The sequence below is a fragment of the Excalfactoria chinensis genome, chromosome 5 (genome assembly GCF_039878825.1).
Source record: "Excalfactoria chinensis isolate bCotChi1 chromosome 5, bCotChi1.hap2, whole genome shotgun sequence".
Lineage (NCBI taxonomy): Eukaryota > Metazoa > Chordata > Aves > Galliformes > Phasianidae > Excalfactoria > Excalfactoria chinensis.
Genome location: NC_092829.1, coordinates 16,009,226 through 16,026,209, shown reverse-complemented (window position 1 = coordinate 16,026,209; position 16,984 = coordinate 16,009,226). Strand labels below are relative to the sequence as shown.

Genomic DNA, 16,984 nt, shown 5'->3' with positions numbered 1-16,984 from the left:
ATCTACATCACACCCTACCATAGCCAACAAGCACATTTGTTTTCTGAGACCAATTTTAAAATAATTATTGACCTCCTCATATTGTACGTTAACTATTATGAAGTAAAGCTTTAATACTGAAGACACAGAAGCACTGCTGCAATTGAGAGATTAAAAACAGTAATGTAAACATTTTGATAATCAGAAGCTGTAAGACTGACCTCTTCCTTCTCTGAACTGTTAAAATTCAGTGAGACTTCATAAATATTATTCAGACTTTTCCTGGATCCTATTACAAAAAAAGCACTATGCCACATCATGCCAGATAATATCCCTACATAAAAGAATCTAAAATAACTGGAGCCAAACAAAAGCCCTTAAAAAAAAAATGAAAGGAAAAAGCTACAGTATATCAAAGCAGGTTTGAGCAGATTCCTAAGATCACTGAAACGTTAATACTTTGTTTAGTTTATAAACTATTTAAAACATTCAAAAGGGAAATAAATACATAGTTTGAACATAAATGCTGCCTAAAACAATAATATCTATTTCCATAAAGACTGAGAAGGGTAAAGCAGACAATTTGCACATGAGCTATACGTTTCAGGATGCTGATAGTAAAATTATAGACAAATGTATAAAGTTCACCTGGTAATCTCCTGCTGAAGCTGAGAAACAGTAGGCACATAGAACACTACTCCAAAATACACTGTTGGTTCCAAGGCATATTTGTCCAGCTGCTTTTTCAGAGGTTTGTCCAAATCTACCCATCTGCGCTGATTCTGCTTGTTGTAATACCACAGACTGAAATATGTTATCTGAAAGAAAATCATTTCAATGATGAAACAGATTTAATACAGTCATATTAGATAAAATATATTGCATGAAAGCCTTGCTCCCTAGAAATAAAAGACTTAAGATCCTAAGACTACAGGTTATTGAAAAGCCAGAGAACTGGAGGGACATAATATTTTAATATCAAGCCCAGGTATTACATCCAGATAAGCAGTTTACGTTTATAACTGCTACCAAATCTAGTTTTTATTTGCAAGCAGTCCCTGACTTAGTTGGGGCAATGCATTTAAGAGTGATGAGAAAATTAAGGGAAGTGAGAAATACAAACAGAATTGGACTAACAGAGAGCAGATTACATCTTGTCTGAAGAACCAGTGAGCAGCCTCACACCGGATGCTGAAGGACAAAAGGGCATAGGACAAATGGTCGAAAATTACCTCACTAAAGCATGTGTATGGTTTATTCCAGTGAGCGTGAAAACAAGCAGCATTCTACCTTGCTTGAACAGGCAACTCCTGAGCACAAAAGAAAAAGCCACAGAATACCATATGCAGTGGAAGAGATTGCCCAGAGCAGCTGAGTGGCTTCCATCCCTGGGATTTGACTGAACAACACCTTGAGTAACACAATCTAATTTTGATTAGACATGATCTGCTTTGAAAAGAAGTTGGACTAGACTATTAGAAAAATATAGTTCTACTGAGTAACACTGCAGAGCCACTCATTCAAATTTAAATCTCTCCAGTACATTTGAACTGATTAAAATCTCCTCTTCTCCTGCAGCACTTAACTCCTTCAGTTCAGAATTATCAAGCAGACGTGTACTGGGAAATAATGATGTCCTTATCACAGAAAAACTAGAAATCATAATTACATTTTCTTATTGTGGGAGGTAGATAAGGGAATGCAATGAAGCACCAACTAAGATGACGACATTCATATGGAAATTTGCCAAGTCTTTGCTACACATACAATATTATATGTTGAAATGGTAGAAATACCAACACCTCTAATCCAGCGCTTTTCTTTACATAACTATGATTTTAAATTGTACAAAATAAAGCCATAAAGGAAGGCATTTTACAAAATAAAGGAATACTTATCGTAATATGTCATTTTCAATAATTTTCCTGAATTAAACTTGGAAAAATTATCTACTTTTCAAGGAAAATGTTTATTCTTTTCTCAGAAACTATCATTTTGATGCTTTGGACTAGAAATCTAAAATTTACCAGGGAATGAGATCCGGTAGTACCAAAGCTGTGTTTTAGTAATTTCCTCTTGAAAACAAGCATGTCTGAAAAATCACACAGAAATCCATCTTCGTCATTCATAATCTATATGAGATGAAGGATCCAGCATCATGGTATGCACTTTATTCCTTACAACTCTGCAAGCAACCACAGCATGGCTCCATACCAGACTGCAGGGATAGCAATGAAGTCAATTCTCTGTACCAACACAGAGCATTAAATAATTTTGGACACAAAAGTCCAAGTATAACATTATGCTCACAGTATCACCTATTCCATAAAAGCACCATCTCCGGCAATAACTGTGAAAATTAGAGCTATTTTAAAGGCATAATGTTCCTTTCACATTCACCAAATACTTCTTAAATCTATTGGCAAACGTACTCCTTTGCTCCTCTCTGAATTATGATCAATGCATTTGAAGTGATTTTTCTTTTCTCGGTGCTTAAAAGCAAACTAAATTAATGTGATCAATCCAGGTAACTGCAGAATCAGTACGAAGAAGATAAAATATGCTAGCACATGGGCTGTCCATTTAGCCTTCTTTAAGTTCTAACAAAACACTAGTTCCATTTGATAAGAAACACAGGCTATCCTACAAACACTAAATTAGAACTGCCCATAGACACACACACAAAACACAACTTCTCAGGTGGACATTGTGTGTTCTTCACTTCAAAATTCTAAAAATAAAGTATAAAATTTAGGAAGTCAAACACTTTTAGTTTCAAGGAGGAAAAAAAAAAAAATCACTCTGAGCACAAAAACTATAAAAAAATGCTGTATTCTAAATTTCTAAATTCAAGTGCACCAAATTGGCTGATGCCGGAGAAAATATTGGCTTTTATTCCTGTTTCAGTTTCTCCACCCGTAAGATCCAGTGCATGGTAACCCCCTGTCACCTCAGAGCTTAAGATTCCTTAAGATGTTAAGAATTTTAACAACAGTGCCACAGATACTCCATGAAGAAATATTATATTTACTGCAACGTCTCACACTGCAAAAGGGTAAAAAAGGATAAAAGGTATTCCTCACAACCCATTCTGTGCTCTGAAGGAGGACTGGAAGCCCCCTGCTGGTCCAGCTGGCCGGCCCATGGCTAACCACACCACGTGGGCTGAGAGCACAGCCTGGAACATCAACAGCAGCTGCTGGATGCAAGCAGAGATCTAGCAGACAGCAAAAGCTGTGGAAGCATACCATCAAAGCTGAAAGACTTCTGGAGAAGATATCACATAAACGCTTCTGGAAACCAGACAAACATTTATAAGCAACACTTCGAATAAGTTTCAACTGCAGCTTTGGTGTATGTATGCTTCAAACAAACACAGATTTGTAACAGAAAGGAGAGAATGAACTGAAATGTCTGGTAACAGCACCACCGTTGTGTACTCTCCAAAAGCAGATACTCCTGATTCTACAACCTGAAGGATTAACTGAACGTACAACCTGTTTTTAAGCTATGATGATTGCTTATGCTAGTCCATTTCCATACAATACAGACCACTTTTCCTTACCCATGCACAGAATCGAGATATTACTGGCACAAGACTAAGGAAAATGTTTCTGTATTTTAAAATATACTCTGGAATCCAGAATATCCTTTATTAAGATTTTTCTGTCACGTTATTTTCTCTTAAAAATGTCCTCCAAACCGGATTATCAAGGGTAACTAAAATACAAGCCAAGGTAAATGCTATGGGCCAGAACCCACCCTCTGACTTCTATGCAATTGTTTCACTTCAAGGGCAGAATCTGACCCCATGAATTTTCAGAGTAGTTTATGTACCCTGGAATATTGTCACTGATTAAAACAGAATCCATTTTATTCATTATAAAAGTTTGTGTTATTAGCAGCACAGCAGCTCAATTCTGAAAAGAATGTAATGACATAACTCCTAAAATATGTTAAGCTGTTAAGATTAACACTATTTTGAGGTTCATTTATTTTAGTGACTTATTCATCACCCAATCCCTTTGAAGAAAGTCAAATATAAATAAAAGGACCTTAGCACTTCTGCATTTGCTTTCTACTCAGCTGCTTCCTGACAGACAGAAACGTTAAGTATTTTTATACCAAGGTTGATGAATGCAAAGAAAAGCCCAATATAATCTTACAGCCAACAAGGCCCATTGGTTTGTGAGAGAGAGAGAGGTAGCACCCACATCAGCATTTGCAGTCACTGAGCCCTCGCAAGCTAAGCAGAGGGGCTTTGTCAGGTTATGTGTGCCACAAAACTACATTATTATTATTATTATTATTCTATCTTCTTGCATGATGTCCCATGACAGTCTGAGAAGCAAAGTTGATCAGGCTTGAGAAGGGACATGTAAAATATTACTGTTCTTTTCTGTTACCTAATGGCAGGGTATAGGGAAGACAGAGCCAAATATGCTCTTCTCAAGGAGACTTCCAGTGAGAACCACTGCAGGGATGAGAAATAGTGAGCATGAGCTGCAACGTGGAAAACTCAAGTCAGATTAGGAAAAAAAAAATCACAATGAGCCTAGTCAAACACTGGAAGAGGTTTCCCAAAGAGGCAACAAATCTCCATCCTCAGATTTCCTTTGAAACTGAATCAGTGATGCAGTCCTTCTACACTGTACCGTCTGATATTAGTTGGCTATAATTAGCAGCTGTATTTCATTTTATTCTTTCTTTAAAATGAACCCGTCTCATCCCTAACATAATTCCACTTTGTTTGGCTCTACTTCAAACAGAATTTATACGTATCAGTTATTCTGACTAGCACTACACACAGAAGTAAATCTTAATAAACAACCTCAGGGTCTACTTTGGTCACAGTTTATACTATCTAGAAAAGGAATCTGATTGACAAATGTCAAATATCAAGTGCATAATATTCTCTCTTAACAGCAGCTGTTATGCATCCCCAAACTAGATTGTGCCTTTCTGTGCTCAGCAGTTTAACACAACAGAAAAAGTTTTATTTCCTAGAATTTTGAGACAACACGATTACTGCAGTCTCTTATAGAACTATTCTCTACAGATCCACAGATAATGAGGAAAAAAAAAGAAAAAACTTCCATGGGTGTTTTACTGTCTTTGCATTGGTATGTATGAATACAACACGCCATAAGGCTTTCTTGAAGAGAATGCTGAAAACAGTGTCTCATCATAAGAGAATGCTGAAAACACTGTTTCATCATAAGCTTTACAGCCAGACTAAGAAAATCCCAGTCAGCCCACAGACTCCACTGAGTCTCACTTTATCTTATATTGGATACAAAACAGCCCCTGCCATCAGAATACAACAGTTCAAATAAACTGCTTTCAAAACTGGCTCAATAATTACGTACTATGCACAACTGCCAGATACCAAACTAAGGCTTTACTCTATGTCCAGTATTAAGAACTACAGAAGGAGACAAAAGGTCCTAAAAATTCTCCAGAAACTTTCTTCTTATCACAGCAGACGTCCCCCTCTAGAAATCCCCTTAGTCTCTAGTGGAGAAACCTGGACTGGTTTTGCAGCAGCCTGGACTGGACAGGGTACAAGACACAAGATTTCCTGGAAGTAGTGGAAAAAGAAAACCTCTAAGTCTTGCCACGTATCTGCCACTGAACAGAAAGCTGCAGCCCTTGACATCCGCCAGTGCCTGCAAAACAAGGAGGGCTGAGGAACCCTTCTTTTTTTTGCCCTCATTTGAAGCTACTCACTTCAGGGCACTTTGGCTTTCTTGACTATTTTTGTTCTAGCACTGACAAGGTATTCAGCTGCAGCCAAAGGGAGGATTTAGTAAGGTACCTAAAAGAATTCAGGAAGAAGCTAAGCTTAACTACTCCTTTCACACAGTAAACATTTTTTTCCAAGGCAGCCTACCAACACATCCCCCGCAATGATTTTCTCCTGACTGCATCGATGTCATTCTGACAAATGAAATTTAAACAAAGCAGTTGCCAATTACAGCTTAAATCAATACTGAAGGGATAAGGAATTTAAAAATCGTAGTTTTAAAAACCAATATTTTGCAAGATAATCTAACATTCTAAGTCAGATTAAAGCATGGCAAGAATGCTGGTGCGTGTTTTTACCCCCTCCAAATACCTTGAATAAATGGGAGTTCCTCTGACAGACAAGGCAGATTTCACTTATCAGAATGTTATACAAAATTAAATTGTCTAATCTACAAGATAAAGTGCAACACTTTTACAACACATAGAAGATGTTATGCCCCATCAAAACAGTTTAATCTCTTGTAGAAACAGGTCAGCTATTGGCTAATATAACCAGGAAGCACAGAAAGGTACTCCTTTCTTCTTCTGTAAATTGTGCTACTTTTCCCACCTCTGTTCAAGACTCCACGAAGGACAGACTCCCATTCCTGCTTCTGACTCTCACCTTATAAAGCACCAACATTAAAGGAAGTATTACAATCGCAATTACTGGATTCTGAAATTCTGATCACTTTACAACGTCAAAGTAGTCTAAAAATACAAAGCTAACATACTTGCTTCAGAACTAACAAAAATCTGTTGAAATTAGTCTAAAATTAGTATAATACTTGATCACAATTCACAGGTATTGCGACAGTGAAAGGATACAATCAAGTGGTACATTCAAATTCTGACCTAACTTTATCGTCACTTGCTGACTGTAGAATGTTCTGTCCTTCCATGTATCTGGACACTTGAATTATTATTTCAGCACACTTAAAATTAATACGTGTTTTAGATGGAGTCAATTTTGTTATTAATTTAAATTATGACCTCCTTGAAAAACACACTGAAGGTTTTTATATGCATTCCTGCATGATAATTTCTCTCCCTTTCCTAACGCTAAGCTTAAAAACTTCATTCAAAGAGGCAGCCATTAACCAACCACCATTTCTTGTTTTATTTCTTTAAGCATTAGCCAATATTCCATAAAAATTTGATACGAGGCATAAACATAATTATGTCAGTGACTCCACTGTCATTACTTGGCCCAACTTTTATCTGCTGGTCAGTATGCTTACTAGCACATACACACGCAGCAGTGTTTATGGTTGCATTTGGTCTTATTTTCAAAACACTGTTTACTTATGTAAACAAAACATTTAATGAACCACCACGCTGAATCTAAAGTATTTTCCTGCGTTTTCTCCAAAGAAGAGGTGATCCTTTGGACTTCAGAACAAAGTTTTAGAAAACACTGAAGCACTGTTTCAGAATTTCCAAGTAATTCAGAATCTGGATTCTTTCCCATTCATGTCCAAAACAAACACAGGAATTAACATGTACACCACACATACTTTACAGAGAAGCTATTTTCTTAATATGAGTCATTATTGCACTCGTGTACCGCACATTTGCACTGAAGTCAGACTGCACACATCAGCAGAATCTGGCCCTTTATTCTGCTATTGAAGTGTTATTAGAAAACAGAATTAAAAGATCCAGCAAGAGAGCTAAGTCAGTTGTAATATCTCCTGCTAAATATCCTATAAATATCTAACTGTATTAACACTTTAAAAAGATTTTTATATTCTCAAGTACCTAATTTGTTCTTGTGTACTAAATGCAATACGTGCAGTATTGAACATTCTTTTCTAGTTAGTTAATAATCAGAGCTCTGAACACTTTTTCACAACTTGCAACTCCCAATGGTTTTCCACAGCAAACACAGCTCCTCCTTTAAATCAGGTTTGATTATAGTCCTCTCATGGGACAAATGACAAACTATCCCTCAGTTTACTGCACTCATTTCACTTTTTTTTTTTTTTCACAAAAGTAACCCAGTGTTAAGCTACACATTGCACAACCTGACGGCTACTATTCAATTATGATCTGTTAAAACGGAGGTTTCTCAGCACTGCGAAACCAATCAATTCACTGCCTAGATTCTCTGACAGATTACACCAAGATAAATTTTACTATTGAGTGTGTAAATAGGTCAAGATTCCTCTCATAACTCCCGCAACAAATTATTCTGAGGCTGTACATGAAAACTATGTAGCCCATATACAGTAATTTGATGCTTGTGTCTCCACTTTCGTATCTGAGGTAAATCTCAGCACTTAAACAGTCATACTTTCATGTTTAACACTTTCAATTCACACTTTAAAGGGTGTGTCATGCATTAAAAACATGAATTCTAGAGAAAGTACTCAGTACTCCACAATATCAAGGATTAATACTGTTTTCATAGATACAAGGAAATACTGAGCAACCTTCCTGAAAACTTCATACTAAGAAAGTAGTCAGAAACGATCCCTGTATCTGCTTGGCAAATCCTACTATTTAAAGGCAAAACAACATTTTTTGAATGCAAGCTCTGGAAAGTAATTTATATCCCTACTTTCCATTCCCTTTTATTGCAACACATTTTCCTGCCAAAATAATCCAAGCAAGAATGCATGACCAAAAGAATCTGTTCTGAGTTCAGGAGCGTGGTGTCAACTCCCTTAGTCTAATATATGACTCTTAATTGAGGGAATTGCCAGCCTGATTTTATTTATTTATTTTCTTAGGAGTAGTTACAGTGAAAGAGATAATTAATTCCTGGGGAAAACAAACAAACAAACAACTAAATAACTAAAAACATAACCAACCACACATCTCCAGTGCTTTGTAAATAGATAAATAAAAGCCAGCGGTCATCATTCCAGAACACAAAGCCTCTGCATTTTGCAAATCAAACACTATTAAATTCTTTACCTTCTGTTGACTAAGCAGTGACATCTGAAATTGCGTAGGTAAAACTGACAAACTCCATTCAGTCACAACAACTGAATTCTAGATGTGTTCTAAGTAAAAGCTAAGGCTAGGAGAGTAGTCAGATTTTCTCTTTTCTAGAAAGAGCAAGAAAACATAAGCCATACCACTCCACAGAACTGCATTTTTCCACAATGACTGTACAGATTATCTGGACAACCCAAAAAGCAAACTGGGACATAAAACATAGACAGCAAACAAACCGAGATGAATGGATTCCCTCTTTTTTTATTTATTATTCTCCAAACAGGGGGAAAAAAATATTTCTGAGAACAACTGAGTACATGAAGTATTTCCTACTGATAAATTCTACAGCAGCCCATGTTAAATACAGTAACCATGCATGTCCCGTATGCATGGGAGAAGAGTTCAATTTCAGTTGAAAAAGTACTTTTTAAAATAAGTAGCAAGAAACTGGGGAGGAGGTGAGAGGGAAGATGTTATACAGCTACAGGTAGTGCATACCATGATTCTCTATAAGGCCAGACATTGATCTAAATGGCTAAATGCTTGCTCAAAAGCACTGTCTGCAAACAGGTTTGTGATATGTGAACAAACAAAAGAAATAGTCACCAGCACAGATATCACATTTGTGCTTCTGGGTCTTTTCACAGCAATGATCCATCAGAAATATACGCACAAAAATAACATTCTCTTTCACCTCCTAACCTATAAGGATTTAGAATCGCATGTCTCTCAGCAATTCTTAGCCACGTCGCTTAGGCAGAAAGTACTCAGTGGTGTTTGTTTTCTTTTAAATGATATTTTCAGCACTGTTAAATTTAAAAACAATCACTGCTGTGGCTTTGCTCATCTTTCTAAGCTTCTGTTCACCACCACTTCTCACACGTTGTTACCTTAGGCATTCTCCTGTTCTGTAAGGTACATTTTGCTCCTCTTTTGATCACTCCAATTCATCCTCAAGACCAGACTAAAAAGAAACAAGGGGTTCACAGAGCAGCTGTTCCAGTAAATAAGCTGACTGCCCCAAACGGTAAGGATTCACCACAAAGATTATCTAGCACCAGATACAAAGCCACACCTGAACTTGACAGCTCACTCACCTCCCGCAACTCAAGCCTCTGAGCCACTGCTTCCAGACTTTCCTGGCCCGTGCTTTCCACAGATAGCGTGAACTCCACAAATTCATTATTGAGCAGCTGGATCCGAGCCACCAAGCAACTCTTGCTGGATACTGTATAGCGTCGAGTTCGTTTCAATTTTAACCCAAAAGGTAAAGGCATCTTCTTTCCCACACCAATGGTGAGAGATAAAAAGCTACCACCACGAGGAACTTGAGAGAGGAAAAGCAGCAGTTTCCTCTCAAACAGTAAGGAGCTGTAAAGTCTCCAAAAATCAACCACCAGCAGCAGTATCCATTAAACGTGAGCAATTTTTTCCACTGAGACACGAGTAGAGGGGCATCCACTGGAATCCTAGTAAGAAGCAAAAGGGAAAGAAAAATATACATGAAGCAGGAATAATTTTCTGAGCTGTTATACATTCAAATACTCAAAGAAGCGCCAGAGTTTCTGTTTTTTTCCACATGCAACAGTAGTCTTTGGCAAAACTTTTTAGTGTACTTCTTTTTTTACTTGAAAGTAAATAGCAAATCTTGATTAAACATGGCTGAAATGCCTTAAAATAAGAAACATTTCTTAACTGAATCGGTATTTAAGTGAAAGAACTCTAGAAAGTCCTACAGTAATTGTAATGCTGACAAAAGCCTTTTCTTTAAGAGCAAAACCAGCAGTTGGGCATTATTTCAGAGCTGCTATCTGTTGGATTAAACACAAAACCAAGCCCCAAAGAAAGGCAGGAAGCGAAGCACTACACCTCACACCTCAGCCATTTCCTACCAATTAAAATCCAATTCTTCTAATTTTCCCTGAATTGCAGCTCACGGTGCCATTATTTCTTATATTAAAGTGCAGTATGCTGTTTGAGGTTATGGTTTCCCTCACACCACAGTACACGAATTCTGAAAGCTATTTGTTTTCTAATTTTTTCTTGGGGGGGAAGAAAAAATAAATAAATAGGACATTTCTTCTAAGCATAAAGGCAACCGCCTGTTCACCCCCGCCTTTTGCAAACACCTTCACACCTGCTCTCCTTTCGGCTCCGCCGGGCACTTACTTCACCCATCCCCTCTTCCAAGCTCTGTATCACCCCTTGTGCCCCAGCCTAACTGGTTTGGATTTTCAGTAGCACATGGGAAACAAACGCGCTGCATGAACGCAGGTAGTTCTGCAGCGGTGTGAACGCTCAGAGCACTCCAGCAGCGCGGCTGGGTGCTGGAGCCACCACTTAAATGAAAGCGCTTCAGCCAGGCGGCATACAGCCTCAGGAGGGCCGCCCGTGCCCACCCGGCACCAGGACAGAGCTGCTCCCAGCCCAGGCAGCCCCTCCCGGGCAGGAGCGGGTCGAACCGGGCCCAGGCGGCCCCGAGCACACGGCGCGGCCGCATTGTTCGGGCTCCGCTGGGTGAGCAGCTGCAGGACCTCTAGTGGCAGCACCGTGCTTGTCGGAAATAAAGAGGCATAATCATGAACACACACACACACAACAAACAAACAAACAACAAACCGCAGGAATAACGCGTTTTAAAAGGCATAGTTTGATTCCCGAGGGCTTTTCTCAGATAAGAGTAGCTACATGAATTAATATGTCCATTCATTTGGGAAAGGGGAATCAGAAGTAACATCCCTACTGCACCTGTTTGTACACTGAAAGGTTTAAACAACCAGATAGCACCACGCTGCTTGTATGTTTACACACACACGTAGAAATGCAACGGTACTCACTGCAACCAGACTGGGTTGCAATGCCCTGCCAGGCTCCGTGCTCTGCTCTTCCAGGCACTGTGGAGGAGCAGAGGCAGAAGAGCTGCAGGCCTGAGGGACGGCGTGGCATTTTTCCTCGATGACATCCTTGCAAGTTGGAGAACGACCAGAAACATATTTCATGGCCATCCGTCTAATAAGCTGAAGGCTGTACACAGTCCCCATCCTGAACAGATACCATCTAAAACCTTAAGATTCATTACTACTGATTCAACGCTTCCCCTCTCCCCCCCCCCCCAAAAAAAAATAATAATAATAATAAATCCAGACACTGACTTAATTACTGTCGGATGTGGCCACAATAAGTTACAACTGACAGCAACAAGTTCCCCTGAAAATTCTAGAGACAGGCAGAGTCTCCTCACTTGATTACTTGCTCTGCACACTGATCCTCCAAATCCAGCCCCGAAGAGCAGCACGCAGGGAATGCTCTGTGGACAGAAGCTTTTAGTTTCCTGCCCACTGCCAGCAGAATCCCTCACTGGGTTTATTCCTGGCAGTGAAACTTTTGGCTGACTGACCTTAGCTCACTTCTGTGACACATTCTGTACACAATTATGCATTTTTTTTATTTGGTGCTACAGCAATGTGAGAAACCATTTTATTCACCTTTTCGAAGGCTGCTATCACACGTGAAGTGCTGTTCTAATCTCAGTTTTACAGACTGAACGTAAAAGACCAAAACTAACAGCGATCACAACAAACTGACCCCATCAGACCCTTAGAAAAGTATCCCAAGAGCGTGGAAGAAATATCAGGAAGCAGTGGCAGGTGAAATTCACAAGGCACCTAATGCTGACTTTAGGCGGTCTCCAGTCTCAGTCATTTCCCTATGCGCGTAGGTAGCAATGCAGGCATGGGGAAGAAGCTTAGGTCAGAATGTTCAGAACATGCCAGGAGCGATCAGCAATGCCAGGTGCTCTCCTATTTGCCTTCTGCATAATTTTAAGTTGGGATACGTCTGCATTTGTTACAGAGCTGCTTTAGCAAACAGGAACTACAAACAGCCAGAAGCTGCAAACCCAGGTGATTCAAAAACACCAAACTTTTATTTAGCAAGCCTTGGATTTTCACACAACAAGTAAAAATGTCATTCCTGGCCAAACTTGGTAGGCTTGTATTTCAACACATAGTTGCTTTTAAAATTACAGCAACGCACTCATGACTGAAACACAATTACCAAGCACTGTGATATCTTTTCCCCTCCCACTTCCCACTTTCCCCTCAATAAGAAGCATTTTACTCTACAAGGATTTTCAAACGGTCTGCTTCAATGAGAGCATGTGAAATAAAACTGCACCATCGTGCAGAAGTATAAAGTTCCTGTTTCTTTTGGTGAGAGTTTTAGCGAGCCAGAAAAAAAAAAAATCAGAGTACTCTACCCTCCCCCTTGTTTTACCAGTTAATCTTTGACTCGGCTCCTGGACTAAAAGAGCCACACTAAGCGCACATCTCAAACTTCTCCTTCCTCCAGAAGCACGGAGCTCTACAGCCTTCACTTTTCAAGAAGTAAATGCTGGAAGCTCCTCTCACAGCACACAGCCGTGCTTACCCACTAAGTCTGCCTGTGCCCGCTGTTTTCCCATTACCTTTTGCTGCGATCCAAAGCCACCGAGCGTCCTTTCACATGCGTGCAGCTGAAGAAAAAGCACGGCGCTCCGAGATGCCTTCTGGCGGAGCCATCTCATCTGTACTCCTTGCGAACTGCCTCGCTGTGCTCCTCCCGCACCGCACAGCTGCTATCTCGGCTAACCCACCTTCTTCTCAGATCACTCATAGTGAAAACATTCCTCACTTCCTGTCTCAAAAAACTTGCTCTGGGTATCATTCCACTGGGTGAAGAGCTGGGGGTGGAAGGAAATATTTCAACAAAATAAACCAGCGCCAGCCAGCTCTGCAGGCAGCCTCTCCACGCCACGCTGTGCTGCACGAGCACAAAATCGCCTTCTCTGGAATATTTTCTAGTCGTCCGTCTCCGTGTGCCCGTGTGTGTGTGCATTTAATTTCTTTTCCTGGAGGCGTTCCCCTCGCTCTACCCATGCGGAAGGATACGCCGAAAGAATTAAAGCGAAGGCCCGTATGCTTGCAGCCCATTACCTCACAGAGTTGGAATGCCTGGCAGGGAGAATGTCAGCAATGAACAGCTGCTTCACTGGCTGCGGGCTGCTACAGAAATAGGGGCTACAACAAATAGCAGGCAATCCTTGCTTTTTTAATCATATGATCGTTTATTTTAAGCTTTTCCAATTAAGGCAAATCTCTTACAAAAAAAAAATAAAAAGAAAAGAAAAGTAAAAGAAAAATAAATAATCTGTTGGCCTTATTATTTTTATTATTATTCTTTTTACACAGCTTGGAAGCATTTTCAGGGTTTAATTCATATGTGCCACACTGAGTGACCTATGCACATATATTAATGCATGCAGCTAAAAGCAGAAGTCCTTGCACAGTTTCAGCTGTTGGTAATATACACAGCAAGCAAATGCAGGCTTAAAGGCTGATCCTTCAGCTCTTCCTCTCACATCAAAACTCCCAAAGGCTCCAGTAGAAGGTATGTCTTTAATAACAACCATCTTATCAAGCATTAAAGTAATATCTATAGCGTTTAATGAATTCAATCCTCACACAGGGGGCAATATCCCCTTCCCACAAATACTCAAAAAATAATACAAATATACAAGAAATAAACAATTGTTGTATACTATGTAGAATATCATTCTCCACATTACATGAGGCAGGTAGAAGTATATACAAATGTGAAACAGGTGAGGGATGAGGAAGAAGATAAAGCAAACATGCTACTGTCTGAGCAAGTCTAACTTGCAGACCTGCTATGCAAACAGAATGCTACTGAGGAGACTAATCACAGCTGAAATATGTAGGCAATTTTGTACTATCATGAGTTCTTCTGAGTTATTTCTCTCAGACACAACAGGTTTCCTCCAATCAGGGGAATTACCTCTTTTTTCTCCCACAAACAAACCATAGTTACAATGAAGAGTCCATAGGCCAAGAAAAGAATTCACTCAAAGGAGTCTTATATTGAATAAAATAAACTACTTTGGACAAACTAAATGGATATCCTTTTCTAATAGTATCTGTTAGAAGCCAGAACTATAGTTGCTTGCCTGAGAAAACTGAACAGTATAAAGCATGACAAACCCAAACCATGAACATATTTCTAAACAATTCATACTGGAAACAGTCTCAGTTGTCCTATCTGCTTCATTTCCTAGTCTAAATTTTAATCACACCATTTTCCTGCCTGATTCCCTGCCTGGAAGTTGCATTATAACAATTTTCTAACTTGGCAGAGTTACTTCTTCCTGTATTTTCTCTTTGCACGTTCATCAAAGAAGGTAGATCACCTTAAACACAGGTAGGACATCACTCATAGGCTTCTCCACAGATTACATTTTTTCCTTTGAAGCTCATCAGACCTTTACTCCTAAACTCCATGTTTTTCTTCTGCTTTCTATAAACCCTAGTTTGTATCCTAACTGTTTGTATTTTCTCCATTTTGCTCTTTTTATTTCATATTTCGCCCCATCAGATCTCATTACCTGCTTTACCTCTCATCTCTAACAAATAGGACAAAGTGACAATGGAATCCATGAGCACACAATTATCTCTGATACAGGCATGTTAATAAGACATAGCCCAATTGCCTCAGGGCGCTATACTGTGCTACTGCTGCTCCCCTTCAACTCCCAGTCTATGTTTACATGACATGCATGGTGAGAAATACCCACATCCCTTTCTTTACTCTCCTTGAATCTACAGAAGAGACTAACATTGCAGCCCTCATTCTAAAAGGGCACAGAAAAGTTTCTGCCTGTTGGGTTGAATCATGTCCCGTCTACAGGGTGAAGGTTGGTGCAAACATCCACCTTGTTCAGATCCCAAGAACTCTGTCCTCCATCAGGTCTTTACAGACTAAAAGAGGGAAACGTCAAAGTGAGCCAAATAGGAAGCAGAGTCAGCCACTCCCCTGTCAGAAAAGTGGTATGTATACGTATACTTTCCTCAGCCTAATGGATAGTTGTGATAAAATACAGCATGGTCCCCTAACTACCAGTTAAACGGCTATTCCCAGGGTGCTGAAACAATGAAGAATTCATGTAGAAAAAAAAATCTTAGTTTACTTACTAGTCAGGCAAAATAGTAACTTAATGAACTGAAGAGACAGAGTACCTCTGATTCTATGTGTGATTCTTAAAGCTGTTCTCTAAACAGATTCACTTTATTACTCCCTGTGGCTGAGACCTCATTGTTTCGTCACTTTTCCTTTCCTTGTCTGTGAAAAACCAAGAGATAGCTGGGTATCCATACATGACAACATGAAATTACTCAAAGGTAATAAGAAATGAGGTAGAATGGAAGCTGCTAGAAAAATAAGCACACACTGTGTCTATTACATGCTTGATATCTGAAATTACACATTTGCAAGATTTATTTTTATTTACAAGGCACTGTAAAATGTTGAACTGTGTCCTAGTAAATAAGTAATTCATTTTATAGGGTTTTACTATATTAAACCAGTCAGTTTTCCAAGACAGGCAGCACTGAACTAGATGCAGTGAGCTTCTGTCAGAATTCATAAGAGATACTTTTTTGGAACAAACTCTTTTTTTACGAAAAGTAAATTAATTAGTTGATGACATCAATTTAATTCCTATTAGTGTTCTTCAACATATTTTTCTTTTTTTTTTTTTTTTTTTTTTTTTCTCTAGCAACGAAGTAATATGATTTATTTGAAATCTAAACAGAGCTAAATATGTCTCTGAGGTCAAAAAGGAACGTTATAATTAAACTAATCTGTTACTCACTGCATCTCACTGTAACACCAGTACACTTTAAGTATGGCCAGGCCAACAGCTCAGATCATTAGCATTAATTAGCGTAGGCCACCTCTGTATTATGTTTGGTTTATATTAGGAGCGGTGATGCAGAAAGAGATTAAAACAGCTGTTGCCATTGGGTAAAATAAACTCCAAGCATTATTATCTTTAAAAGACACTTTATATGCCGATCTTTCTGTTCTTTGCTGCCCACTGAACTGACACTACTGAAGTGACATGGGACATTGGTGCAGGAGACAAATGGCTTATTTTCTGTTTGTCTGCCTTCTGTGTCTCTCTGCGTAGTTCCTGCTCCCTCAGAAAGCAATCCCTCGTACCACTAGCAGATGTCAGAAAGACGTCGGTATATTCTTCAACTCAGAACCAGACCCAGAGATCCGCTGGGCCGAGCCCTCCTCCGCGGTGGGAGAACTGTATTGCACAGCAGCCCAGCAGGCCACACGCTGGAGGCCGCGGAGCCCCGGCGCGCGCAGGGCAAGCATTTCCGAAGAGCCTGGCAAAGGCCTCCCTCGGGCATAGGGCGGTCACCGGCAC

The 16,984-nt window shown here is 39.5% G+C and overlaps 1 protein-coding gene across 2 annotated transcripts in view; it reads right to left on the bottom strand.

The window, feature by feature from the left end:
- Positions 1–13,622, bottom strand: part of PTPN21 (protein tyrosine phosphatase non-receptor type 21) — a 34,716-nt gene extending 21,094 nt beyond the window's left edge. For both annotated transcript variants that reach the window (XM_072338324.1, XM_072338325.1), the window contains exons 1-3: positions 13,178–13,622; positions 9,810–10,181; positions 628–797 (exon numbers count right to left, since the gene is read on the bottom strand). In XM_072338324.1, coding sequence (XP_072194425.1) covers positions 628–797; positions 9,810–9,989 — 350 coding nt within the window. In that variant the 5' untranslated portion in view covers positions 9,990–10,181; positions 13,178–13,622. The remainder of the gene's footprint in view (positions 1–627; positions 798–9,809; positions 10,182–13,177) is intronic.
- Positions 13,623–16,984: the final 3,362 nt, after the last annotated feature.